This window comes from Solea senegalensis, linkage group LG2 (assembly GCF_019176455.1).
Source record: "Solea senegalensis isolate Sse05_10M linkage group LG2, IFAPA_SoseM_1, whole genome shotgun sequence".
Classification (NCBI taxonomy): Eukaryota; Metazoa; Chordata; class Actinopteri; order Pleuronectiformes; family Soleidae; genus Solea; species Solea senegalensis.
The window spans coordinates 33676460-33703962 of record NC_058022.1 but is presented as its reverse complement, the minus strand read 5'-3'; the positions used below and the strand labels follow the sequence as shown (position 1 = coordinate 33703962).

General features: G+C 39.8%; 1 protein-coding gene across 2 annotated transcripts; it reads left to right on the top strand.

Annotated features, from left to right (window-relative positions):
• The first annotated feature begins 1888 nt into the window (after positions 1–1888).
• Positions 1889–24318, top strand: ahr1b (aryl hydrocarbon receptor 1b). Of its 2 annotated transcripts, XM_044016326.1 has the most exons (13): positions 1889–2097; positions 2257–2409; positions 3433–3620; positions 6892–7010; positions 9649–9738; positions 10963–11089; positions 11944–12074; positions 13518–13723; positions 13822–13931; positions 15404–15545; positions 15626–17072; positions 19827–20002; positions 23919–24318. In XM_044016326.1, exons 2-12 carry the CDS (start codon positions 2369–2371, stop codon positions 19989–19991), a joined length of 2766 nt encoding a protein of 921 aa, XP_043872261.1. In that variant the 5' UTR covers positions 1889–2097; positions 2257–2368; the 3' UTR covers positions 19992–20002; positions 23919–24318. The 2 variants fall into 2 exon arrangements, with proteins under 2 accessions (XP_043872261.1, XP_043872253.1); XM_044016318.1 differs by lacking the exon at positions 23919–24318 and having other exon boundaries at positions 19827–20069.
• The last annotated feature ends 3185 nt before the right edge of the window (positions 24319–27503 follow it).

Genomic DNA, 27503 nt, shown 5'->3' with positions numbered 1-27503 from the left:
TGTTGCCATGTGTCAGCTGTGTACTCCCGCTGTTATTAACAACTTTAGCTATAGTTAAACATTGACTATAATTAGTCAGTTGAGTGTTGCCCACTTGGATTAATGTCTCAGCAAAGTTACAAAGTGATTATTGAAGGAGAAAAACGCAGTATTATTACAATAGTGTCTATAGATTCACAATAAAATTGGAGAAATGGGAGCCAGAGAATATTTAATACTAATCTTTTTATATCTTTACATACTGTAATGTGTATTTAACCTTCTCATATTATTTATCCTTTCTATTCTATTTTACAATCTGTGTTTTAGTTCTGATTTAAAGCACGGTGCTACTGCATGGAAGCCTATTTCCACCACTTGGAAGATATATATTAGTAAGTCATAATTATGAGATAGCAAGTCATTATTATGAGACAGTCTCTCATAATTATGAGATACTAAGTCTTAATCATGTGATATTAAGTCATAATTATGGGATAATGACTTGACTCTCAGAATTATGACTTAGTATCTCATAATTACTACTTTGTATCTCATGATTATGACTTACTATCTCATGACTTAGTATCTCATAATTACTACTTTGTATCTCATGATTATGACTTACTATCTCATGACTCAGTATCTCATAATTATGACTTAACATCTTGTAAATTACGACTTAGCATTCCAAAATTATGACTTAGTATCTCAGTTATAACTTGGTATCTCATGATTATGACTTAGTATCTCAGAATTATGATTTAGTGTGTCATGATTATGACTTAATATGACTTAGTGTGTCATGATTATGACTTGGTATCTCATAATTATGACTTAGTATGACTTTGTGTGTCATGATTATGACTTAGTATGACAGTATCTCATGATTATGACTTAGTATCTCAATGACTTAGTATGACTTAGTGTGTCATGATTATGACTTGGTATCTCATAATTATGACTTAGTATGACTTTGTGTGTCATGATTATGACTTAGTATGACAGTATCTCATGATTATGACTTAGTATCTCATGATTATGACTTGTAATTAGTATGACTTGATAATATGACTTAGTATGACTTTGTGTGTCATGATTATGACTTAGTATGACTTAGTATCTCATGATTATGACTTAGTATCTCAGTTATAACTTAGTATCTCATGATTATGACTTAGTGTGACTTAGTATGTCATGATTATGACTTAGTATCTCATAATTATGATTTAGTGTGTCATGATTATGACTTAGTATCTCATAATTATGATTTAGTGTGTCATGATTATGACTTAGTATCTCATAATTATGACTTTGTATGTCATGATTATGACTTAGCATCTCATAATTATGACAGTATGACTTAGTGTGTCATAATTATGACTTAGTATCTCAATTATAACTTAGTCGCTCATGTTTACGACTTTATACGTCATGATTATGACTTAGTATCTCATAATTATGAACTAGTATCTCAATTATGACTTAATACCTCATGATTATGACTTAGTGTCTCATAATTGTGACATAACACCTCATAATTGCTGCTTAATATCTCACAATTATGACTTACTTATATATATTTTTACTTCAAGTGGCAAAAAAAGGCTTCCATAAAACACAGATAGTTTCAAACATAAAGTAAAAGACCTCGTGCACAAACCGCTCTACAATGTGTGGTGATGTGTGGTGAAAGTTTTTTTTGGCAGTGATTGATGGCTGTGTTCCATTCAGCTGTGCGATGACTGACACGACACGTGATCATTCACACCTGTGCTTCTCCTGTTGACACTTGTCAAAATGGCTGCCGTGAAGACGAGGCTGATTGAACGCGCGCTCCCGCCGTCAAATCAGGGACGGCAGCGCGCGCACACTGGTTAGAGGGGGAACGTCAGATTGAGCAGCAGCAGCGGGAGGAGGAGGAGGATGAGAGCGGCACAGAGGAGCACGGGGAGCGAAGAAGAGGGTGAAAACTGACCGTTAAGTTAAAACAATTAATTGGAAACGATGTTTTAAAAACGGAACGTTCCTTCGGCGGCATTTGACGCAATGGACGCGGTAACAGGAGCGGAGAACCGCGATACTTAACCGTCAGTGACGTCACAACAGTTGATGCCGGTGAGTTTACAGAGGGGACCACACTCTCAGTCTTCACTTATCTGCTTCATATTCTCACTGTAATACAAGTTTCACGTGTTTGTTTTCTTCGTGTTTTTCTCGTTGTGTCACTTCATGACAACAACAACAACAACAACAACAACAACACATGAATGTCAGACTTCTCGCCTCGGGCTGTTTTTTTTTTCTCCTGGATTCTTCTGGATTCTGGAGTTCATGGATGTGTTTCAACTTCACTGTGATTAAATAAATAAACAAACCAACAAACAACATGTATGCTGGACGCAAAAGAAGAAAACCAGCACAGAGGGGGTAGGTCTACATTATTTTAAATAATAATGCTGATATTAATTAATTTATAGGTCGACCAATTTTACTTTGTTTTAATGGCTGATACTCATGTTAATATTTCTCCTATCTGGAAAAAAGTACACGTTTAATAAGGACAATGCACAAAAGGTACATGTTCTGTCTCTACTCTCTACAATTATTTTCACAATCGTTTTATCTGTTGATTACTTTCTCGATTAATCACGTACTTGTTTGCACCTTAAAACTCAGAAAATGTTGAAAATCAGTGTTTCCCAAACTTGTAAATGATGATGTTCTCAAATGCCTTTGTCATATAAAAAGTCGTGGTTGCTATAAACAAAAAAAGTGAAAACTTACATGGTAAGATTTAATATCAGCATTGGCTCAAAATTAGCAAACAAAATCAGTTAATCAGGTGACCCGTAGAAAATCTGTGGTTCAGCTGCTGAAATCACATGTTCGATGAATAAGACGATGTTTGAAAGCAGATTTGAAGTCATTACTTCAACACACCGGCCAGTATTTGTTCTCAAAATGATTGATATGCTGCTTTTCACTGAATTCTGTTTAGAACATGCAAACATGTACACAGTCTCTGTATAAAGTCCCTCAAAGAGATAATTGAGTATGTATGTGACCAGAAAATGACTTTGGTAGAAGTTGAACTCACCTTTTACAATATTACTAAAGTAAAAATCTTAAAGTATATGACATTTACTGTAACTTAAGTTTTAAATGTAATTTCCTAATGGGAAATATTACAAAAATGAGGAGTTAGAATTGAGCAATGATGGTTAAACAAGTTGTCTTTCTACTGGAAGGTTGTGTGTTTGATTCCCAGACTATATGTGTCCTTGGGTAAGACCCCACGTTTCTCATTTACCAATTCTTCTTCTCTTGATTCTGTTTAACATGTATCAAAGATAGTTTGTGGAAGTGTTGTTCTACACATGTACATACACCTGAGTTGATCAGGTTAGTTGATTATGATCTTAAATATCACTGTGTTTTGTTTCTCACCAGAGTCAAACCGACCTCTCCTGAAGGAGCCAAGTCCAATCCATCCAAACGCCACCGTGACCGCCTGAACTCCGAGCTGGACCGGCTCGCCAGTCTGCTGCCTTTCCCCGAAGACGTCATCTCCAGCCTGGACAAACTGTCCATCCTGAGGCTCAGCGTCAGCTTCCTGCGCACCAAGAGCTTCTTCTCAGGTCAGAAACTGTGCTCTGTGTCCACGTCTTCTCGTTGTACTCACACACTGACACTCAGACGGTGGTCGATGATGCGTGGCAGTGATCTGTCTGAGAAAATACACATTGCAGTTTGAGAAGAAGCAGTTAGAAAACTGCATTTTAATTGTCTTTTGACCATTTATTCTTTAAAACAAATACAGAAATTATAACTTGTACATGTCGGAAACAGTTCATCCTTGCAATGGAATATAAATTCAATTAGGGCTTTTTAATTGATGACTAAATTAATCGATTCATCAGTTTGAGGGTTTTTTTAATGATTAAAACATGTTTTCTGATTTTTCAGCTTCTGAAATGTAAAAATAAAAAAATGAGGTATTTTCCCCCCAAATCTTTCAGCCCTAGTTCTAAACTTACAGCATGAGAAATGGGGTGAAACGTGACGATAATGGGTTGATAATAAAAATTCTGCGTTAAAACAATTGCTCGTTAACCCTTAATTTAGTTAAACAATATTCAGTTAATCATTAACAAATTGTAGAGTAGTTTGAGAAATGACACATGATGAGAGAAAAGAACCAGACTAGGGCTGCAGCAATTAATCGAGTATTTGTCGATTAGTATATGAATCGTTAACTATTGTGGTCATCGATTCATCACTTTAAGTTTTTTTGTTATGAATTAAAACAAGCTTTCAGAATATTTTCTGGATTAAAACTTAATAATTTCTGGTGTGTGGAGAAAACATTGTGACATTCTGACCAAACAAGTGCTCGATTAATCAAGAAAATAATGGACAGATTAATCGTGAGTGACAGTCAAGTCGTTGTCATTAGGAATGTAAAAGAATGAACCCACAATGTCTAAGAGTTTTATTGAATAAAGTGAAAGCCTCCACTCAGATCTGTTCAACTGTTGCTGAATAAAACCACACTGACCTACATTTTTATCACAGTAAATTACTGCTAATAATTATTTTAAAAAAGCAGCCTACAAGCAAAACTAGAGCGGGTTACACGACCTGTGACTGTGATTAACGACACGCCAGACTGAGTCTGTGTCTGTGCTTGAACCCTGGACGACCCGTCTCCGTCTCTTATCAAAATGTCTTAATGCAAGCGGAACCTCTTGTAGGTCAGGGGGCCTCTCTTAGCCTGTGGCCATGAGGCGACACTTCTGAGCCACATGGTGATAATGTAGGTCTGAGGAGACGGCGGCGGCGGCGGCGGCGGCAGTAATGTGACAGGAGAAGAATTAAAGAGGAGAAGAAAGCTTCTGAGGCATCGCTTGATTCTCCTCTTTAATGCAAGGCTGTTGTGCTTTCCATGCACTTGGTCAGATAAAATGATGAACGGTCCAGTTTTTCGGAGGCTAATGGCAATTAAGAACTCTAATAACAATCATTACTCATTGCCTGAGTATAAATTAGGTAAAGAAAATATCAAACAAATCCAGTTCATTCATTGGCAGACACACTACATTAGTAGAGTTATTTAGAAGCAGAAGAAGAGTTTGTTGCCCTTTTTAATCAAATTATTGGAGAGAAGCTACGACTTTGCAGCAGTTGGAGTGGAGTTTTTCAGCTTCTTAAATGCGAATATTTTCTGGTTTGTTTGCTCTATATAACAAAAGAAATCATAAAATAAGAATAATTTTGAGAACACAATTTTGGAGGTTTGGGAAAACTCATCAGTGCTTTTTAACATTTTATGGGCCAAACATTGAACTAATTAATGAAGAAAATGAACAGATAAATCCATCCATAGTATAGTATTTAACCCGAATGTCTTTGTTGCCCAACACCCACAGACGTACAGGCGTCTGCAGATTGTATTGTCAGTCATTTGGGAGAAGCTGTGTCTCTGCTCTCTCAGGCTGAACCTCTGAAAAATTCATTTCGGTCACAAACCTTTTAAACTCGTGATTGTGGGGGGATACGAGATGCTGTATTAGTCGGGTTATTGTTTGTGTCACTGTTCCAGCGGAAGACACAGGACTGACAAGACAGTCGCTGTCAAAATCAGTAAATCTATGGCACTTTTTCATTTGATTGAATAATTTTTGAAGCAAACCAAACCCTTAAACACTCAAACCTTCATCTGTTTGATAAAAAAATATTTTCCTTTTCATCAGGACACTCAGGTTTCCACTTGATCTATCCCTCCCCTAAATGTGGACTCACTCAGGCATGTTTATGTTTGCTTTCTGCCTCTTTAACATGACCCGGCGAACTGAAGAGCGTCTGTTGTGATGTTTTTATCGGCTGTTGGTGTCCTCGTTGTCCTCAGTTGTGCCAACAGATGTCCCCTCTCCTCCTCCTCCTCCTCAAGTGCCTTCGGGTGTTTTTCTTGCCGGCGGCTCTTGGTCATGACGTCACGGTGCAAAAAAGAAGGGAAAAAAACCCCCACCTCCACTCGCCCTTTTTCTCTTAATAATTCATCGTGGACATGCTTGTTGTGCATCTTTCTTGGCCTTGAGAGCTTCCACTACACTGAGCTCTGCCACCAACAGAGCTTTCAGTCACCAACAAACTGCAACTCACTGCAGGTCGTGTTTGTTTTTATCGCGTTAACTGCAAACAGTGCATGTTTTAGCATTGATATTTTTCATTTAACCTAGGGGCTGGTAAAATGTCAGAAATTGCAGGTATCCACAACACCATTAAAACACAAGTAAATCTATTATATTCAAGGATGAATTGAATAAATATGGGTAAAAAAAATGTAATTTTTACATTATTCTTTCATTGTGAAAAACTGATGTCCGCTCTTGAAAGTTGATATTGAAATAAAAAATTGTTCTCCTCCATCCACGAGTCTGAAGAGATTCGATGGAGCTTTATTGATTCCCGTGGCAAATTTGGGTCGAGCTCAGATGAAGCCGTGTCACCAGTCGAACCTTCGGCCTCTGTATTGTCTGACATTTCCTCTTCCATTAATGTCACCGCGGCTGCCTCAGAAGAAAAAAAAAAAGCTCTTTGTTTCTTTCAGACTGGATCCACTTTAATAGATTTTGTCCTCAGGTCAAAGTCTCATCGCTGACCTCGGTGCTTTTGTCAAAGGGGTCACACAGAAAAGGCTCCTCACTGTGTACAATGCATCTCTGCACATGTTATTTTTAAGCTCATTTAATCACAACCTAAAGTATCTTCATCTTTGTGTCGCTTTGTCTCATCTTTCATACAGAGGTGAGCGACCATTCACTCCATGTGAGTGTCCAAACCGGGATCCAAACCTGCGACCTTCTCGATCCCCATCGCTAACTTTTTTTTTTTTTTTTTTTTCTAAAGTTGCATTGAAGAAACAACTGTCCAACAGTCTGACAAAGAGCAGCGAACACAGTGACCATGGCGGCAAGATGGTGGTTGCTACAGACCAGCGCATACCTGAGGGGGAGTTGCTGATGCAGGTTAGTCAGAAATGGGCAGTGAACCCTTCTTGATAATGAGGCTGTCTGGATTTATATTTGATGTTATGGATGTGGAATTGTCAAAAAAATGTTCAATGAGTGAGTGCTTCTGCCCCCTTTTTCCAAGATAACGCTCACTTTCCGTATCTGGCAATTATTTAACCATTTAGGAATTACAGTACTGAGAAGCTGACGTCACACAAACGTCTGCAGAATCCTGAGGTTCTACCGTAATGACAAGTGTATGAGTGCAAAGCTATATGTCTCTGCTCTCCAGCATCCATCCATCCATCCTTATTCTACCATTTTATCCTCCACATGAGGGTTGCACAGGGTGCTGTGCTCAATCTCAGCTGACACACCCTGGACAGATGGCCAGTCTATCGTTGTGGAAATATTCCTCACAGTGGTTTTGTGTTGTATTTTGAGCCTCCAAACACTAGTGAGATTCCGTGCAGAACGACGAGCGAGTAGCGTTAAGTAAGAGAGGGCAATTGACGACGTGATGCCTGGGAAATGAAAATTCCAAGATCGCTGGCTCAAAATGACCCAAGATTCCAAGGACAATCACTTCTCCAGAGACGCAGAGCGTGCTGCAAGTCAATAAAAGTGGATGTCGTGTGCGAAGCTTACAAGTCTTCCTCCCATCTTAAGCTGTGTCAGCACATTCTGTCCTTGAATTTGAGGAAATTTGACCTGGAAAGACCTTGAAAAAGTCCTTGAATTTGCTGTCAACCAAGGTGTGTCTTTCCACTCCTCTTTACACAAAGGAAATTTTGTATTGCTTGTGGAGATAATATTATTATTTTTGCTATGAGAGCATTTCTTTAAAAAGTGCCATATTTTTGCCAATACATGTCCTGCTACCTGTTGTGTTTGTATGCAGGGCAATACAACATGCTTTTTAAATTAAAGTTGAGTAAGTCTGTGGTCACTTGTGGCTCTCTGATGGAGGAGAGGCTGCTCTGCACAGTAGGAGGACATCAGGAGAACGGGCTTGTTTTTCCGCTGACATGCTGCAGAAACACGTTTTCTTTTAGCTCTCGAGTCTCACATTTCACACTTTTATTACTGTAAAGTGAAAAGTTAAAGAGTTAAAGTAAACCATGTGTCCATTAAAGCTCTCCGGGTCACACTGGGTTCTCCTGTTGCCAAACATCTAGTTTAAGTGGTTCAAGTGATTTAAGTTAAAATACATGGTGATTCTGAGTGAGAGGAGAAGCTTTTAGTGTGATATTGGTCAGTTTGTCACCTGAAGTACACATAACACATTTCTATGAATGTAACATATTGATCCCAGTCGAGTAAATGGGTCAGTCCAGAAGTGAAGACTCAAAAGAAAGCAGCTCCCTGCCTTCAGCTGCTCTGTTCCATTACAGACGCTGGCCTATGAATTATACAGAGCCGGTGAACACATCTATTATTGAAGGAAAGAGGGGGTTTGGTCTATGTGTGCGCTTGTATTTGTCACCTCCTTCAGGATCTTTCCTGGCATTAACACTGACCTTTTTGAGGAGTAGTAGTCCCCATGGAGACCAAAACCTGGTTGTACTGAGGCCTGATTTCTTGTGGATTGTAGTTGTGGTTAAAGATACAGCTTTGGTTATGCTGTCAATGCAGAGTCCTTAAAAGTGTGTGTGTGTGTGTGTGGTCTGTAGTCTGTAGGGTCAGAACAAAATGGACAACTTTTGGTAATCTGCAAAAAAAAAGACAAAACAGGAAACCTAGATTGAACAATTTTTATCGTCAAACTATTTTCTTTTTTATCGGAAATGCTGTCGTGAGATGGGGAGTTTTCAGATTTCCTGCGTTTCCAGGAAGAGTTTTGTCTCATTGGGTTTTTATCTTCCAGCAGACACACAAACATCACCGCTCTCTCTCACACACACTCAGTCTCAGGAGAGGGCAAGGTTGGCCAAACATGAGAGTGAAAGAGAAGGATGTGTTTTCTGCAGACCGATGAATGTACTGTAAATATTTATTATGGATGAATGACTTGGACTTTTTTGTCAAATCTGACGTGCAGATATATACTGATAACAATATAAATGTAAGTTGACTGTATATCCTCACTTCCTCTGTTTAAATAAGGCACATGTTGACATCATGTAATGCAGTTTGAAAGCACGTTCCAAAACAAATTGTTCAGTTCCGCCAGCAACAATAATAAGCCGTGGAAATCCATCTGAGCTCAAACGAGGAAATGAAAAACGAGGTCACCATCATTATCATCATCATCATTAAAGCGGAGGCAGAAGCTGGCGGGGTGTCGCTACGGCTCTTTGTACAGACGGGACTCGGTGCCATCACCTCCTCACCAAGCCCCGAGGAAAAGAAGGGGAGAGGAGGAGAAGAAGAAGTGATGATGGAGGTGTTAGTCATACATTAGTGACCTCCATCTCCTCCTCTACATGACTTCTCCATCTACTGACACTCACTTGGTTCCAGAATGAATTCCCCTTTTCCCCCATCATTCTCTTTCTATCTTCTATCTATCTTATTTTCTCATTTTTTTGTGTTCTTGAATGTGGGGAATGTTTCTAATTAGGAGACATTTAGACTGTAGCAGGTAAAACTACCCATGTTCAATTCCAATGACAGGAGATGCATTTTCTGTGTTTATTTGTTTTCGCTGCAGGCCTTGAACGGCTTTGTCCTGGTGGTGACAGCTGAGGGAATTGTCTTCTTCTGCTCCCACACCATCCTGGATTACCTTGGCTTCCATCAGGTAACTCTACCTCATTGCTCTGTTTTTTCCCCGTCCACCTGAGGCGCGTCGGCTCTTTTTTTTTTAGCATTTTTAGCACAAAAATGCTGTTTGTATTATTAAAGTACTGCAGGGCTCACAGTGTGTTAAGCTAACGAGATGCATTCGAAGACCCTGGTAAATGTCATCACTTCTGTGGGATCTGCAGCGAGTTGGGACTAGACGGAGCAGGTTCAAGATGCATTCAAGAAACCTCGTAAAAAATTTTTTTACATATAAAGTCAACAAAGTCAATGCTTGAAAGTTGAAAGATTTGTTTTTATAAATGGAATTATTGACAAAATGTTTGTTACGCATGTTTTTATGTTTATGAAATGTCACAAATCTTAATATTCACTAAAAAAAACTGTTGAGTGTTTAGAAACAACAACCACACAGTGGGGCACCTATTCAACCCATAACAAAAGTGATGTACAGCTGTTTTTAATCCTATGAAATGAGACAGAACAGTGAAACAACAAAACTCAGGGAAAGTAAAGTAAAGGAAAGGAACGCTGTGGACTCATGCGTGGTATTTTTGTAGTTTTAGACCAATACACTACATTAAACAGGGTTTAACTACTGACAAATCACGGCGGGTTGTTAACTAACATTTCATATTACAAATGAAATGTAATATGTAATAATATTACAAGGTTAAATCATGCACATATTTACTGAGAACAGTCACTCTGTGGTTTCCAAAGTGTTCCCTCAATTGTCTCAGTATCTTGTGTGCAGATTAGCTCAAACATTGCCTGGAGTTACCGGTCAGCTTGAATAAACCACAGTTAATGAGACGTCTTATTATTATTATTCTGCCGTTTTGAAAAGAATTTCACCTCACACTTCTGCCTGTCAAAATTCCTTCCCGGTGATTGTGAGTAGTCCCGCAGTGGGAAGGTGGGTTCCCTCCAGTCCTCCAGTCAGGTCATGCTGTGTCTGGACAACAGATATCAGGGTCACAGCGGGTCTTTGGCTCCGTTTCAGCTGTTTGATTAAAATATTTAGTGACACTTAATTTCTCTTGGCTCCACTTCAAGGCAAACGGAATCAAACATACACCTCAAGGTACAAGCCTTAACTCAAATAACCCCTTATTTTACCCTTTCTATATGGGTGGCAGGGTTTTATTCTTAATTTGTGTCCACTGTTAACTGTTATACAGAGGAGTTGTTTCCTGAACTTGTGTTGTTCTCCTGCCAGACTGATGTGATGCATCAGAGTGTGTTTGAGCTGATCCACACTGAAGATCAGCAGGAGTTCAGGAGGAACCTGCACTGGGCCCTCAACCCTCCTGCTGGCCAAGGAACCCCCACAGATTCCCCGACTGGTCTGTTTTTCGTTTTTTTTTTTCTGTTTCTGTTTCCTGCTTTTTTTCCCAGGATGTTTATAATGTTTTGGGTGCAGGGGTCGGAAACAGTCTGAAACGAGTTTAGAACTCTAATTTAGAGGGTCAACTACGGATCAATACCAACACAGCCAAAATATTGATGTTGTGAATCCATAAGTTATGTAATTTATCTAATGTTACCCCTAAATTGTTTATGTGATGACTTCAGACTTTTTTAAAACAAATTTTACATTATAACGCATTTTACTGAAACCTTCTTTTAACTACATATACAAGTCTATGAAAACCAAACTATAGTTGTTATAAAGCAACTATACCCTTGTATGGTCATGCGAATGCATCATTTCTGCCAATAAACCGTAATAAATGTAGCACATTGGACCTTTAATAGTAAAAACCAAACATTATATCCTTTAGATTTTTAAAATGATGGTGTTTTAGAAACAGAAACTGCTGTAAACGGATGTTATGGCTAAAGAAGAGGTAACCTTTGGCAATATGATCTAAATGTTACAGTGCACCCCCTTACCCGCTCTAACATGTCCTTGCACTCTGTACAGTGTACACACAGGAGTGTGACACAGCAGTGGGACACATCGGCAACCAAAACAAACGCACACTTTCAGCAGCAGCAGCAGCTCACACATGCTCACACATATATTTGTGTACACACACACAAATATATGCACTTGTCATTTTGAATTAGAGTAAGGGTCAGCAGTTGACAAGACACACAAACAAGTATAACCTATGGGTCCAAGGTTTTGTGCTATTTAATAGTAAATAATTGCATCAAAACCTAAAACTCTATATTTACACACATATATTCTCAGATGGTGAATCAGCGTCTTCTTGCCTGGTGAGCTACAACCCCGACCAGCTTCCACCTGAGAACTCCTCTTTTCTGGAGAGAGGCTTTGTCTGCCGCTTCCGCTGTTTGTTGGACAACTCCTCTGGCTTCATGGTGAGATTATAATATGAGTACAGAGAGAATAAGAGTACAGATGCATCATTTATTTCAGTGAAGGGAGTAAAAAAAAAAATAAAATGAGTCGGTGTTTGTGGCGTGTTGGTGCTGCTGATGGTATGGCGTGCCACCGCAGAGTCTCTCCAGGATCAGAAGCCACCATTTACTCTCGTAATCCGCCTTAAGGGAGCCTCAGGGTCGTGGGTAAAAGGGCCTTAATCCCCCCCAGTGCTCAGAAGAGACGAGGGGGAACTTGCTTAGTCAGGGTTGGTAGCTCCAGACTGGGCCACTTCTGCTCTCACTGAGACAATTAGCGGCACTTTGAAATCATGCCGTGGCTCACTGCAGATCCATACATGTGGAATCTGGTCAAATGGGGCACCATGAGCAAGGCTTTTGAAAAGTCTGCAAACATGATTCGTATACTGCTGCTCCCAGAGATGTCAACATGAGGTCAAGGATCCATGGATGGTGTAAAACCTGCGGCTCTCAGTCTTCCCTCCCAGTGCGTTTGCGTGAGCAGTAAGCCAGGTCTCTGCTTGTGTCTCCTGGTCGCTATGGCTTTGTTTTCTGTAATCCCTCCTGCTATTCAGGGCTAGATTCCTGACATCACGGCTGCAGCCTCTTAAACCCACCAAAGTCAATTAACTAGAGCTAACAGCAGAGAAAAAGAAAGGAGGGAAAGTGGGGTCCTCAAATGAGATGCAAAGAGTTGAGAGAAGAACAGCTGATCAAATTTGAATAAAAACATAGCATACTGAATTAGTAAAATATCAAGATCCTTCTGTAAGACTCGTATAATCCACATTTATATGGTCATACTGATAAAAACACCAAACACCATCTGAGTCACTGCTGTTTTCTTTTAACGTCAAAATCAGTAGCTGAGTCTGAAATTGTGACTTTACAGCCAGGAGATTCGGTGATAAATAGATTATTTATCTTGATTATTGACTTTAATGGTGTTAAGGAAAAGTTCATAGTCGTCTTCAAAATCAGTCCTGGGTTCACACAGGAAAACTTGGCTCCATAGTGGAGCTAGTTTCTCTTTTTAGCCAGATCTTGATCTAAATGTTTCTCCTTTTGTAGCTTGAGGGGAAAAACACACACATCTTGTTTTGAAGTTGTGTGTACAGTAAGTCATATGATGAAAGGGAGAGTAGCTGGAAGGGATTTCTGAGGAAAAAAATGACAAAGTAGACCAAGTATGTTGAGGCTAAATATGATTTATGGTGAGAAAAAAGACATCTGCTGTGGAAGCATGATGCAACCACCTCAGAGGGAGAAGTGGGATAATCAGACGCAGAGAAAAGAAGGAAAAAATAGTGTTATCCCCCTTTCCATGTCTTATTAGTTCACTGTGTTGATACAAATATCCCACAATCAATGTAGAATTTCTCCGATTCATTAACACGACCTTTGTTTCACGTGTCATTGCAGGCATTGAATATCCAAGGTCGGCTGAAGTTCCTCCACGGTCAGAGTCGTCAGCATCGCGACAGCGAGGCAAGTGCGCCTCCTCAGCTCGCCCTCTTTGCCATCGCCACACCCATCCAGCCTCCAGCCATCTTGGAAATCAGAACGAGGAACATGATCTTCAGGACCAAACACAAGCTCGATTTCACACCCATGGCCTGTGACGCAAAGTAAATCCGGTTAAAACTCACAACACCATCTTAAGGTCTGTAGCGACTGTGTAATTCATGTATAAATCCTCTGGTTTTTTTTTGTCCTGCTTTTTCAGGGGCAAAATTGTCCTGGGCTACACTGAGGCGGAGTTGAGGGTTCGAGGCTCGGGTTACCAGTTCATCCACGCGGCTGACATGTTGTACTGCGCCGAAAACCACGTTAGAAGTAAGTCAAAACTGTTTTATCGGGTTTCTGATGCATCATTCAAGTCCCTGGCGGCATTAAATTAATAAACTATTGTCAAACAAGCCCGCTGAGGTGCTTTTGGGCAAGGCAGCAAAGCTTCCGCTCCTTTCCTGTCACAACAGAAGTTATAAATGTCAAATATGACCATATTCCATTGAGTATGACAATAAAACTAGCTCATTTCCAATACTTTTATTCTTGTTTTCCTCATTTAAAGTGCTAAAGATGTAGCTTTATTAATAAGTTACGAACTGTAACTAGTGGTCGTGTTACACAAGACCATAATACGAATTAAGAATAGTAAATTGACTGAATAATCAGTACGTGGTCTGTGTCACGTTTGGCTTAACTTGACACATGTAACACATGCTACAAGCAAACACACAACGTGTGTGTGTGTATATCTGTCTGTTGATGATGTGAGAGTCAAGTGTCCTACTTTGCCTGTGTACCACATGACCCGGTTAGTCATAACCATGGTGCCCATGGTGTGCAACCAGACACACACAAACACACATGTAGTCATGCATAAAGAAACTGAAATGCATGCATATGGGTTTGGAAACATGTAACACAGAGATGCATTTATGCAGTACACACTGTAGTGCACACACGGACATAAGGGAAGGTTCAGCTCAGCCACACAAAAGCCGGAACAGAGTCCACACTCAAAGTGAAAGACTTTTCTTTAACACCATCCAGTATTCCTCTATTCTTCACTCTATGAGGAGAAAAACAAATCTTAGGCCACAGATCGTGAAGTTAACTCTTATCATGCCTGCTCCAAGTGCCACTATCACTTTTAGTTTACCCCCATTTTGAGTTATGTGATATGGAAATATTGTCTTCAATAACACTAAAAGTGGCGGACATGAAGGTCACTGTCGTATCACAGTGTCATTACAAATAAAAAGGGTACATAAGCACTGGTTAATTGTGCAGTTATAGTTTTGCTGCTACAAGAACGAGGATTTGACAATAGGAGAACATTAATATTATCCCCGTTTAAACCCAGAACCTGGACCAGATCTTGTTAGTGATAGACAATGACACAACAAATCGATTGTAGAATCGATCGTATTGTAAATACACAAGACTTATTGCATTCATGGCTCCAGAGGGATTCAGGTTTTCTTGCAGCCTTTACCTTTGAAACATAAAGAACTTCCCATAATAGTTGAAACTGACAGTACTGACTGGTTGTTGCCAGTTGTGGCTTGTTGTTCTTTTTCCACTGGTGTGGACCTGAACTCTACGTTTAAGTTTACTAACTTACTAACAAGACAGAAGCACTGAGCCTGGAGATTTAGGTGCACTGGGTTACATAAATGTCTACATGCATGTAGCCAAAAGAGAACACCAGCATGCGGCCTTCATCACAGCTGAACAAATGCAGGACACAGGCAGCAGTGACTCAGAGCCTGTCAGTGTCTCGTGTGATGTGATTTCAGTGATGAAGACGGGCGAGAGCGGCCTCACTGTCTTCAGGCTGCTCACCAAGGACAACCGGTGGAAGTGGGTCCAGGCCAACGCCCGGCTTGTCTACAAGAACAGCAAACCGGACTACATCATTGCCACCCAGAGACCTCTGGCGTAAGTGTACAATGATTCCATTTAGATTTTCAATTTAATTTAATTTGTTCATTTCTTCCTTGTAATGTCTATTTCCACAGCGACGAGGAAGGAGGGGAACAGCTGAGGCAGAGGTCCATGCACCTTCCTTTTACCTTTGCCACTGGCGAAGCGATGCTCTACCACACCAGTTATCCACTGCACGGCTTCCCTGATTCCTTCCAAGGCAAAGCCAAAGGCAGCAAGCCCAAAAAGGGCAAAATGGACAAGAGCTCTGCAGATGACCTGGACCCAAAGTCCCTGCTGGGAGCCCTGATGAGCCAGGATGAGTCTGTGTACGTCTGCCAACCAAACATGGAGCCTGAAATGTCCCACCACAGCAGCCTTATTAGTGAACAGCAAAGCAAGACTGAGGGCTTTAGTGGTTTATTAGGTGGCGACAGCTGGCATATTGTATCTAACGGGGAGACGGGGACATGTAATGGTAAAACGTCCAGTTATGATCCCCTGCTGGCCACTTTGGACTCCTTGTCTCTTGACAGTGATGAGACGTGCTCCAACAGTGAGCTCTTCAACGCTCTGGAGAATCTGGGCCTGAATGCTGAAGACTTGGAGCTCTTGCTGCTGGATGAGAGGATGATCCAGGTGGAGCTGGACCCCAACCACATCCCCACCCTCAGTGACCTTCTCACCAACAATGAAATCCTCTCCTACATTCATGAATCCCTGGAGAGCGGCACTGAAGGAGAGGAACGCGGTGAGACAAGCGGATTTGGACTTTCAAGCCATCCACCAAACCCCGACTCGAATCCCAACGTCTCCCAGAATTCACTTGCTGCCCCTTCAGCTGTGTCTATTTGCAGACAGCCCATTGTCCAGCTGTCACAGCAGATGCAGCAGCACATTAGCGCCAGTGAGCAGGTGGAAGCTCAGCTGGAGCCGATCCAGTCTGTCGCTCAGCCTGGAGCTGCGGACACCAACACTTTACCTGGGATCCCTAATGGACACTGGTTAATCACATCAGAAAGCCTCCGTCACACTAACAACCACAACCACCAACATACTGCACTCAAAGCCTCACAGCTAAACAGTGAACACAAACAGTGGCAGCTCCAACAGGAGCAGCACTCTGTCCAACTCCAGTGCCATCTGCAGGAAAACAGTCAGACTCCGTCTCTGGTGCCTGGTTTCCAGAATCAGCTCGAACTGACAACAAGCAGATCTTGCATCCCAAATGGACACTCAGCCTTTCCACCAAACATGGAGGTCAGTCACACAGGTTATAGCATCTCCAACACCACGTCGTATGCAGGCGGCACGGTACAGAACGGTGACGCCTGTCACTACCAGCTGCAGAGTCACCACAGACATCAGCAGATGTTGCAGGAGACTCACTTCCCTCTGTCGTGTTTGCCTCAGTGTCCAGGCCAGAGTTCTACACTTGATTTGGAGCAGTTCTTGGGTCTTTCCCAGCTGCAGCACAGTCTGCCATCTTTACAGGCCTACAGCGTGTTCAGCACCAGTGCAGAGGATGCCACGCACAGCAAGGTAAGAGAAATTGAGTTACCACGATGAAGATACTGTAAGATACTGAGTTTTTTCTAGTAATTTTGTATAGCAGTCACATTATAAAACCATTCTTTTTTTATTTATCTATTCAAAATAGCAACTAACAACATCATGGCATCACCTTTTCTCACCAGTAAACAAAAACAGTAAAGAAAAAAAAAAGATTTGAAAATCAAGGCATGTCAAAATAAAAGAAAACCTATGCAGCAACATGCAGTAAACTCAGGCCTTCATCCGGGACACAAATCACTAAAAACTCACAAATGACGGTGACAAACACTTAAACTAAAATATGTGAAAGACAATCAATCAAACATGGATGCTAACTTCTGTCATTAAAATTCAAGATTTTGTGTTTTTTTTTTAAATCTCTGGAAAACAGGGTCTGGCAGTAGGTGGATCATCCATCCTAAAAAATGAATCCCACCTCCGTGGTCTTGTGTCATGTCAGTTCTGTCCTTCACGTTTTTTCTAATCTTGTCAGAACGACTCAAAGTGCCAGCTCTGCTCAGAACTGCTTGGTCTGGGAGGCAGACTCTGTGATTCTCGCTCCATTGACGAGTCTGTGTTGCTCTCAAATATCACCGAATATCAACAAACCCAGGAGTACGCAAAATCCACAAAATCCACAACCGCGACCCTTTAACCCCCTGCGCTGTTCCCTCTCACTTGCCATGGAAATTGATTGTTTTCCGAGTCAGCACACCGAGGCCCTGAGCCGACATGGAGCTCAGTGTAAACTGTAATGATGCGAGCAGACATGCCATGTAAATATAACAAGGGGGAGATGGTTCAGTGTCTGTATAAGTACTGGGGTTTTATCAGCTATGCAGAAAAACAGTGCGAGTCAAATAGAAAGGATGGTAAAGATGAGTTCAAGTAATCACTTTTGCCACTTTTTAATATACTTTACTACTGCTATATAATGGCATGAACGTATTTGGGTGAAACTTTTCTGAAATACATTCAAATCTTTTATTTTTCAGATTTCTTGTCAGCTGCTTAGAGAAATAGAAGATTCTTATAATATTTGGTTTCATTTATGAGGAGGATGGAGGAAATCATCTTTAAAGGACCATCCTATCAGTAATGCTTCAGGATTTTGTTTGATACCGCTTCTGGTTTGAGTTTCTGCACAAATCAGCACATCAGCTATGTTCCTTTTTACCCATGAGCGTTTATACAAATTCCAAGGTTGTTAAACAGGTTTGGCTTAATAAATAAAAAGTGCAAGTGTATCTGACTGCCTTTATCCCATTATCGGTGAAGCTTTTCAGCAGTGTTATTCCACTGCGTCCTGTTTTTCCAAAGCAATGAAAGATCATTGTCTGTATTTAGCACAAAAAACAAAGAAAGGAGGATGTAGTGCAACATGAGAGCGAGGGCGAGAGACGGGACAGGAGATTCAGTAGAGTGAAGGAGTACAATAATGTGATGAACAGAACAAACCCCCACAGGCATCCATTCAACCCCCCCTCTGCCCCATTCTGCATCCACTGTTATTCTTCAGGGTCAGTGCCTTTCGTTGAAAGAAAAATACTGGCAGGCTGAGCAGTTAAGCATCGTCGCTGCTGCTGACCTACAATTTTGACTGAATCACTTTATGCTGTGAACACAGGACACTGAGAGACTGTACTCAGCGGACAGACAGTAGACACAGGATTTAACTGGAGATTAGTTTGAGCTAATTTTTTCATGAGGAGAATATAAGTATATATAAGTAATTATGATGTCATTATATATCAATCTGTTGATATAACCACTCAAAAATCAGGTTAATCCATGTAATCTAAGGAGTTGAAACAAATAAATGTACAGAAACAAAATACAATACTACAACAAATTATGGCAAGTGCAATATTATGATATGATATGAGTCTGTTTTAAAATGCCTTTCCTTAAAGTGTCCTCTCTGCCTTAAAACAGTAATCATGTAAAATAATGATAAAATAGTGAATTTAATCTAATGCAATTGAAGAATTTTCAGTGCTAATTAGCTGGTTAAAAATAGGGGTGGGTCAGAATATCGATTTGATTGACATATCGTCGTCCTTCCTCGTTCAATACGATAAACGATACACCAGGTCAAATATCAATATTATAATTGACAGAATGAAGTAAACGGTTGCTTACAGTTACACTACTTCCTGTCCCCTCGCGGTGGCGCTGCTCAAATGAATGAGGGGAAACTTGGGTAGAGGGTACCTGGAGTTTACAGCGGGATAATGGCGGAGAAAGAAAATGCTCCGTCAACGTTCAATGCATAGACTTATAATAAACAGACAAATCCTGCACTTTGAACTTTTCACGTTAACGTTTGGTTTTCTTCAGTTCAGACAGACGTATCGCTATGGGATTGTCTCGCAATATATTGATTATCACAGAATTGTTACATCGTTATATGATTGGTGTTGTGAGGAACCCTGTGATTCCTGCCCCTAGTTAACAACCTAATCTGTAGGAGATTACAGTCACTATGATGTAACTCATCATGAGTGGGAAACTCCTCCCTTTCTATCTCCTGGTTGTGTCTTTCCCTCACTCCTTCCCTCGCTTATTCCTCTGCTTCCTCTTGCGGTCATTATGTCTCTCAGGACTTCACATAAATCACTGAGTGACCTCCTGACCTTCACGTGTTTAAGGTCAACACTGGTTTCAGAAAATATAATCTCATATTTTAAAGTATAATCTTTAAAATATGAGCACAGTTGAATTTTCATTCTCCTTTTCCAGCTTGAGAATGGCTCCCACCTCAGTGCCACCAACGCAGCATCAACTTACATCAAGGCGTGTCTGATGCCCAGCGGAAACGCCGCGGCGACGGACGACATCCCTGTCTCGTGTCCCGAAGGACTCGCCGCTCGACAGGACCCGCAGAAATCAGAATTCTTCCTCTGAAAAGACGATGGGTAAATGGTCAGATGAGGGCTTGAAGAGAAGGTACAGAAGGAAAACAGATGTCGCGTTTGTATGTTGCAAAAAGAGAGAGAAAATAAGGACTGTTTTCACTTATTATGCCAAGGTGAGACATCACACAACCATGAATCTAATAAATAGTGATTCAACCTGGTAGAAACTGTCCAGGATGAAGCGAGCAGACGATAAAAAGACCTTAAACAGCAAGGGTTTTTACTTAAATAAGCACTTAATAAGGATGGTCAGCTGTTGTTGATGCTCCAAAAATGAAAGCATCAGATGTTTAACATCGACTCAGCGACTCCCAGCTCTGACAATCTATATCTGCTGAAGTAAAGTGTGACATTTATAACATTTCACAGGGTTCGTACGGGTGCTTGAAACCCTTGAAAATGCTTGAATTTTAAAGATGTGTTTTCAAAGATTGAAAAAATCTAAAAACGCTTCAAATACTGACTGAATTTCTTTACGAAAAATAGCTTATTGGCTGAATAGTTGGTCTAGCTGGGTTTGGACCTCGCGTGTGTGACTATTATAAAACAGGATTTTGGTTGTTTTTTGCTAAATTCCATTTCTTTTATTGCGATGAGAGAGTGAAATAATCATCTTGAGTTTGTGTATACGTTCATATAAATCTAACACAGCTGCAAGGTGCTGGAAAAGCATTAAAAATAATCTTTAAAGTGCTTGAAAAGGTGAATGAACCATGATTGTTGCTTTGTTAAACAATCACAAACACTGATGTTAATATGTTTTACCACATATTATCTGCTACTGCACTTGACTGAAAAAAAAATAACACTAAAATTTGTAGCGATACAAGAAATATCTAACAAACTGTAGATTTTACAGTGATTTAAATACAAGCATTTGAAGCACGGAGTTTTTTAGAACATGCTGCTTTTCTTTTGTGTCGTAACGATTCGGCCGCACGTCTGCTGGTTATTATTATTTGTTTGTCCTCACATCGAGGATTGTTTAAAGTCATTTAAAGTGAAAGAAGCCATGAGATTTAGACTGAACACACAATAACGACATAGTATTAGGGCCTTACTGATGTCAAGATAAAGATCTACTTTAGTTTGGGCTTCACAAATAAGGAAATGTTGAATCTTTTACACATTTACTTCAATATCCGCACTTTGGAAACGATCGTGTGAGAAACTGAGTCGCTTCTGAAGAAACAATCGCATAATGGGTGATTTTTGGATCCAGAAGAAGTGGAATTCAGGCGAGCGCGGCATTGCCGGCACGGTAACCTGAAGCATGGTAATCACAATTAATTGCAGCACTGACTGAATTAGTGGTCACGTCGTGTGGACGGAGAGGCGTAGGCTAATAAAAGAAGTGAAGAAAAAAGTCATAGATCGTGTAATATTTCCACTCCTTTCTTCGGTATGGCCCTAACACTCCCGTCGTAAACGACCGATTATTTAAGCATCCGTTTTCATTTCTCACCTAGAAGTAGCTAAGTATTAGGGTGAGTAGATGTTGTTTACATGTCAACAAAAACAGCGTTTTATTGTGATTTTTTTTTCATTTCATCGAGAATGATATTTATTGCTGCAGCTGCTCCGTCACAGCATTTATCCTCATGCTGCATTTTTAGCCTACTCTAGGTTTACAGCGATGTCGTGCACTTAACATGTACAGCATTTTACCGACACAAATCAGAAGACGATCTGATTTGTGGCACTGAAATGAAGAAGAGAAAAAAAAAATGATAGCATTTTTGTTTCCTGACAGGAGACGTTGGTGTGAAATCTCCCTTTAATGCCTTTTGTCATAGTCTGACTACTGACTACACTTTTATCCTGCAGTCGTGTCATGTGGGAAACACTCGAGTGCACTTACATGCACACACAGTAATCCATTAAGAACCCAGCTGTAAATAATACATTGCAAGTGAAGGTGAAAGAGCAGGCACATGTCAGAGTTTCTCAGCTTTTGTTTTGTCTGTAATCACACGTTTAAAATTCACACTTCAATGTTCAAAATAATTCTAAATGAAGCATTTATTCTTGTTATTTTCATATCCGGACATGACGTGCATGTGTGGGAAACTATCAGAGATCCTTCTCAGTGCTTTTACTGTACTGACTCAACATTTAAAGTGGATATTGTTCGTGATTATGTGAGTCATACATGGAGACTCGAACCAAACCAAACCAGGCGAGAAGTGTACAATTGTGTGTGTTTCTTTTTTACCACATGGTCAAACGCTGCACATGAGACATTTCGGCTTTTCATTAAAGCGACAGAGCTATTTTAATTTTGCATGCTCCACAGTCTCCTCCTCATCCAGACTCTTGTCCTCGGACCTTCTCCCGCAGCCATTAGTAGGAACGTAATCCTACGATGCGTTCGCGTCATGCCAGATTAACTGTTAACTAGAAATGATTATTTATTTAAATAGAAAATGAGTAATTCACAGAGGAATACCCAGTCTGACTCCATTTGTGTGTAATTTATACATGCAACTTTAGAGTTTTTACAGAATTTACATTAAAAGAGCATCATAGAAAGAGGTCTATACCCTCTTTAGTAGAGCCGGTGCAAACACACCATATGTCCCAGGGCTGCAACTAATGATTTTTTTCTAATATATTCCTCTGTTGATCCTTTTCTTAGTCGTTTTGTCTATAAAATGTTGAAAAATGGCTTCTTTTCCCCCAAACCTTGAAATGATGTTCTTGTTTTGTCCACAAACCAGTTTTAATGATGTTTCTGTCACTAGGAGGAGGAGGAGGAGGAGGAGGAAAGAAAATATTAAAAACTTAAAACACTGGAAAAAATTATTTAAAATTCATTGACCAAAATAGTTGAAGAGTCACTTAGTAACTGGGTAATCATTGCAGCCCTAATAGTTATTTTCTTGTCAGAGTTTAACCACATGTTTAAATATATAAATACACTCAAAGATTTTCAAAGTAAAAGACAGAGCCAAGAAGCTGGAGTCAAAAAAACAAACAATAGTGTAAACACACGTGAATGTCCTGGGTAAAAGGAAATCTTTTATTATTTCACTAAAAAGAAAAGTTTTAAATAATGAGATGCATTTACAGATTTGCCTTTTGTCTGTTTTCCTTTTTCTTCTCCAAGTTAAATTCAGCTGTGAGATCAAATGCTGTATGAGTGAAAGAAAACACTTTAGAGGCAGTCATTTAAAAAAGAAAAAGTATTGTTGTCTGTGCATATACAGTATATCTACATATATATATATATGACTATCTGCTTTCTGTTGTTTCAAGCACTACTTTAAATCACCGCTCTTACAAACCTTCTTCAGCACAGAGGGGAAACGGGCATTTTTTTTACAAGTGTGTGTTGTTATGAATCCCGACTTCATGTCACGTTTAACCACAGTTTGTCACTTTAGCTCAAAACAGAAATGGTGCTATAACCGTAAGGTAAGACCGTTCTTCAGCAACATCTTTCAAATCCACTTTATTGCTCTTTTATTTATATGTGAGTTGCCATTTTTATCAGAAATTGAAGTGAACCTTAAAACCAAACTTTCCTGTAGCTGTTTTTTTTTGTTTGTTATTTTTAAATACACAGACTTTATTTAGCTACTTTTGTCACTAAAAGTCGTTGTGTGTATGGTTGCAGAATTTTTAAAAAAGAAAATACAGTTTGTCTTTTGTGCTCATGGATCCTGGAAATAAAAGGATTTTTGTGCAAACGCCTTCAGTTGTCTCCTCTTTCTCTGTTAGGGTTTGTTTGGTCTGGTAGTCCAAATGCGATTTTGAAGCATAATCCATACACTAGACCATGTCAGTATATCTTATGATGTGAACTGTTAAATCAAGAAGATCAGATTCCAATCCCACATGCTTACAAATCCTATTTTGGGCTACAGTCTAAACAAGGCCTGAGTTTCTGTCCTCATGTCCCATGTCTTTACAGACCCTGTCATTCCTCACCTGCCCAACAGATGTCAGTGTAGCACCCCCTCTCCATCCATCCATCCCTCCATCCACCTGACTTGCTCACCTGTTTTCCATCTCCCGAACACGACCCTGCAGTCACAGTGCACAGAATGACGAGCCAACAAAACCTGCTTCCTGAGCGCCGACGGTCACAGCAGCAAAGATAGGTAAGAAATGATCCTTAAAGGAAGGACGTGAAAGTCACTGTTGGTCAGTGTTATGTGTCAGAGGACATCTATTCACACACTGATGATGGCAGCTTGTTGTTTTTGTGGGTCAAAAAAAAAAAATCACACGTCAACTCTGCAGGAAGGCGGCCATTTTTATCACAATTTACTTCCACGTCACAGCAGCTGTATCTTCACTGTCCAGCACAGGCAAGAAAAGATAAAGGAGAAGGTTAATAACACTGTTTTTATAATGATAATAACCGATGTAGAGGAAGTTAGGAATGAAACTGGTCCATGTAAGTGACTAAAAACACAACATTTAAAGTACATTTATGTTTATGCCTACGATTAAATGCAATTCATCAATAAACAGTATTTATTCTCATAAATTAATCATTTAAAACTGTTTTTTTTCTCTCTCTCTTGAAGACCCCCTTGCTTCTGTCTAAGACAAACCAGACCCCCCAACCTGACCCCCTGTCCACGCACACACACACTTTTGTAGGTTTTTGTTCACAGAAGGTCAGAGGTCACATGGTAATAAATGGCTTAATAAATTTAAAGGTGGACCAAGAATTATGTGTTTTAATTTTAGTAATACTGAGTTCTGATTATCCACAGAGCATCTAGTCTTGCCAGGAGGGGTGATATTATCTTAAAATGAGATGAGAGACAATAGTCCATAATTCTGTTGCAATCATGATGTTGGTGACTATATTTCACAAAATTTCAAAATAAAAGTGTTTCTTTGGCTCCGGAACGATATATAGTTTACAACAGGAAACCTATTTAGATAGAAATTAAAAAAAAAAACCACACTGAATAACTTGATATGAATATCATAACTTGATATTAAGTGATGGGCCGCATGAAATTAATTGCTATTTTCTAATAAAAATAATAATATAATTTTAATAACCTCAACCACAACATTGTGATCTCTGGCTTGGACTAGCTCTGCTAGTCTTCTACCTACCGATGTCAGACCGAGAAGACAACAAATGCAAGATTTCAGAAAATCTAAAAATGCTAAGACTGTCACCTTTTCTTCAAAATATTATACTTATTTTTATTCGTCCTCCAGTTTTGAAACGACGGCACAGAAAAAAGCTTCTTCTCTCAAGTGCAGAACACTGTCTGCTGCCCAGCGTTACATCTTTAATGACCGGACCGGAATCATTTATGAGAGTTTTTCTTCTCCCGCAGTCTTCAGCTGTGTTAACTTTGCCCGTTTGTGACGTGATCAATCATCCAAGCAAGATGTTGTGTGTCCCACTTTAGCTCTCCTGGACTGCTGCGTCTCATATATACCCCTCTATTACAGTCTGCTGCTGCTGAGGCCCACTGAGAGTTCAAAGCTCACAGATGCTGTTGTGTTGGTCACTGAGATCATTCACAGCATCACGAATGCTCAAAGTAAGATTAACTCTAGTGTTTTCTCTTGTTTTAATAAATCCAAAATGTGCTTCAGCAACACTTTACAACACAGGACAGTAACATCACGGTGGTCACAAGTGAGGAAATATTGTAATAGATAATCTGATTTCTAATGCAGTTTCATGCTTGCTAATGAAATAAAACAGTCATTTTCCAAAGCAATTGCTTGGTAATAAGAATTACTAAAGGCTGCAAAATATCCAATTTCCAACATATAATGTTAAAAAAACATTTTTCATTGATATTACCACGCTATTATTTGGCAACTACTGTTGAAAAATGCTGGTTTTACCATAACATTACTGTCCTATTGCAAAATTATTACAATATTGTTACTGTACGGTAATATACAGTGTTTCCAGTGAGGAAATCTAATTAGTTTCTTCTTACTGTCCTTTGTTTTTGCTTCAGGAAGTGTCTTTAAAGGAGCGTTTGTTGACAGAAATTGAACACAGAAGTGTGTTTGTGTTCTTGAATATCGCGTTTGAGTTGATAAATAAAAAAGCTTGGTTTTCAAAGACCTTGCTTTATAAACGGCCACCACCTTTCACCACCATGTTTTTACAGAAGCCAACAATTGACAATTTCACCAGAATTCAGCTTTTTTGTGATTTGGAAAATACACTTATTTCCTCTCGAGTAATCTGTTTTTAAAAAAATAAAAATAAAATTGGATGTAGTCTCCAGGTTTGCTCAGTTAGGCCAATCAGGAAATAAGAACACAGAACAGCCACCAGGGGGCCAGAATTACATTTGAATTGAACTTTATGCTTTATTTATTACATCAGTAAACCATTTTCTGATGAGATAATAGTCTCTCTCACTTGTTCCAGGTCTTATTTAAAAGAACTTGATGTTAATTTTGTGAATTATGTTCTCATTTAGAGGAGAATAGATGATGAAACACAGCACATATGAGTTCCAGGAGCTTGAACAACAGGAGGTGTCGTCACATGTTGTCACTATTAAATGTCACTAATTCTCACGCACTGGACCTTTTAAAGGAGCATTACGTGAGTTTTACCACTGATTTGGTGATTAAGTGAGGTGATTTTGGCGCCATTTTGTTCTTTTAATTCATGGCTTTAGGATTTTAGTGAAAACTTTAATCCAAACTGTAAATTCTGATTTCTTTACATCACAATAGCTAACAGTTGACTTTTCTATAGGTTCATATTAGTGTAAAACTGTCAAATTTTCACCTGAAAATTCATCACTGAACCTCAAGTTGATCACTGACTGAAGTCTGTTTCTATTAATTGTTTTCTTTCTATGCATCCATATGCAGGACACCATGATCTCTCGCTCTCTCTGTGCACACACACACTCATCAGACTGTCAGTGAAGATTATCTCCACCCCGACAGACAGGTACTTCCTCTGCTCTCCCTCCTGCATCAAGGTAAAAAACACACACACACACACACACACACTCCTTCTCAGGAAAAAAAAAGCCCTGAGAGGAAACAATAAATAATGAACAGGAACTTTATTTGTGGTAGCCCTTTACAATAATAGATACAAAGTGTTTTACGGACAATACGGCATGAATAAATGAAGGTGGAACAAAGGAAGTGAAGTTTGGGAATCAAATGTAAGGTTTTAGAAGGAAAAATGGGGGTATTTTGACTGGTCTTTAGCAGGGACTTTATTCCAACCACATCAAAGGATAAAGTGAATTTCCTAACATTGTTTCCATTAGCATGTTGTCACTGTTGCCGGGTGACACGGGGAAAGTCTAGACAGTGGAGCAGAGGAGAGTGTAAGCTGCCATAAAGGTTTAAACCAGGGGGCTAATGGTCGGTGTTAACAGGAGCAGGAGGAGGCTTTTAGAGCAAACCCGCACACCCCACTCTCACACACACACACACACAGAACCTACACCTCCTCGTCCTCTCACTTTAACCCAGATCTGAGTTGTGAGTCCTTGCAGCAGAGGCCATTGACTTCCAAGTT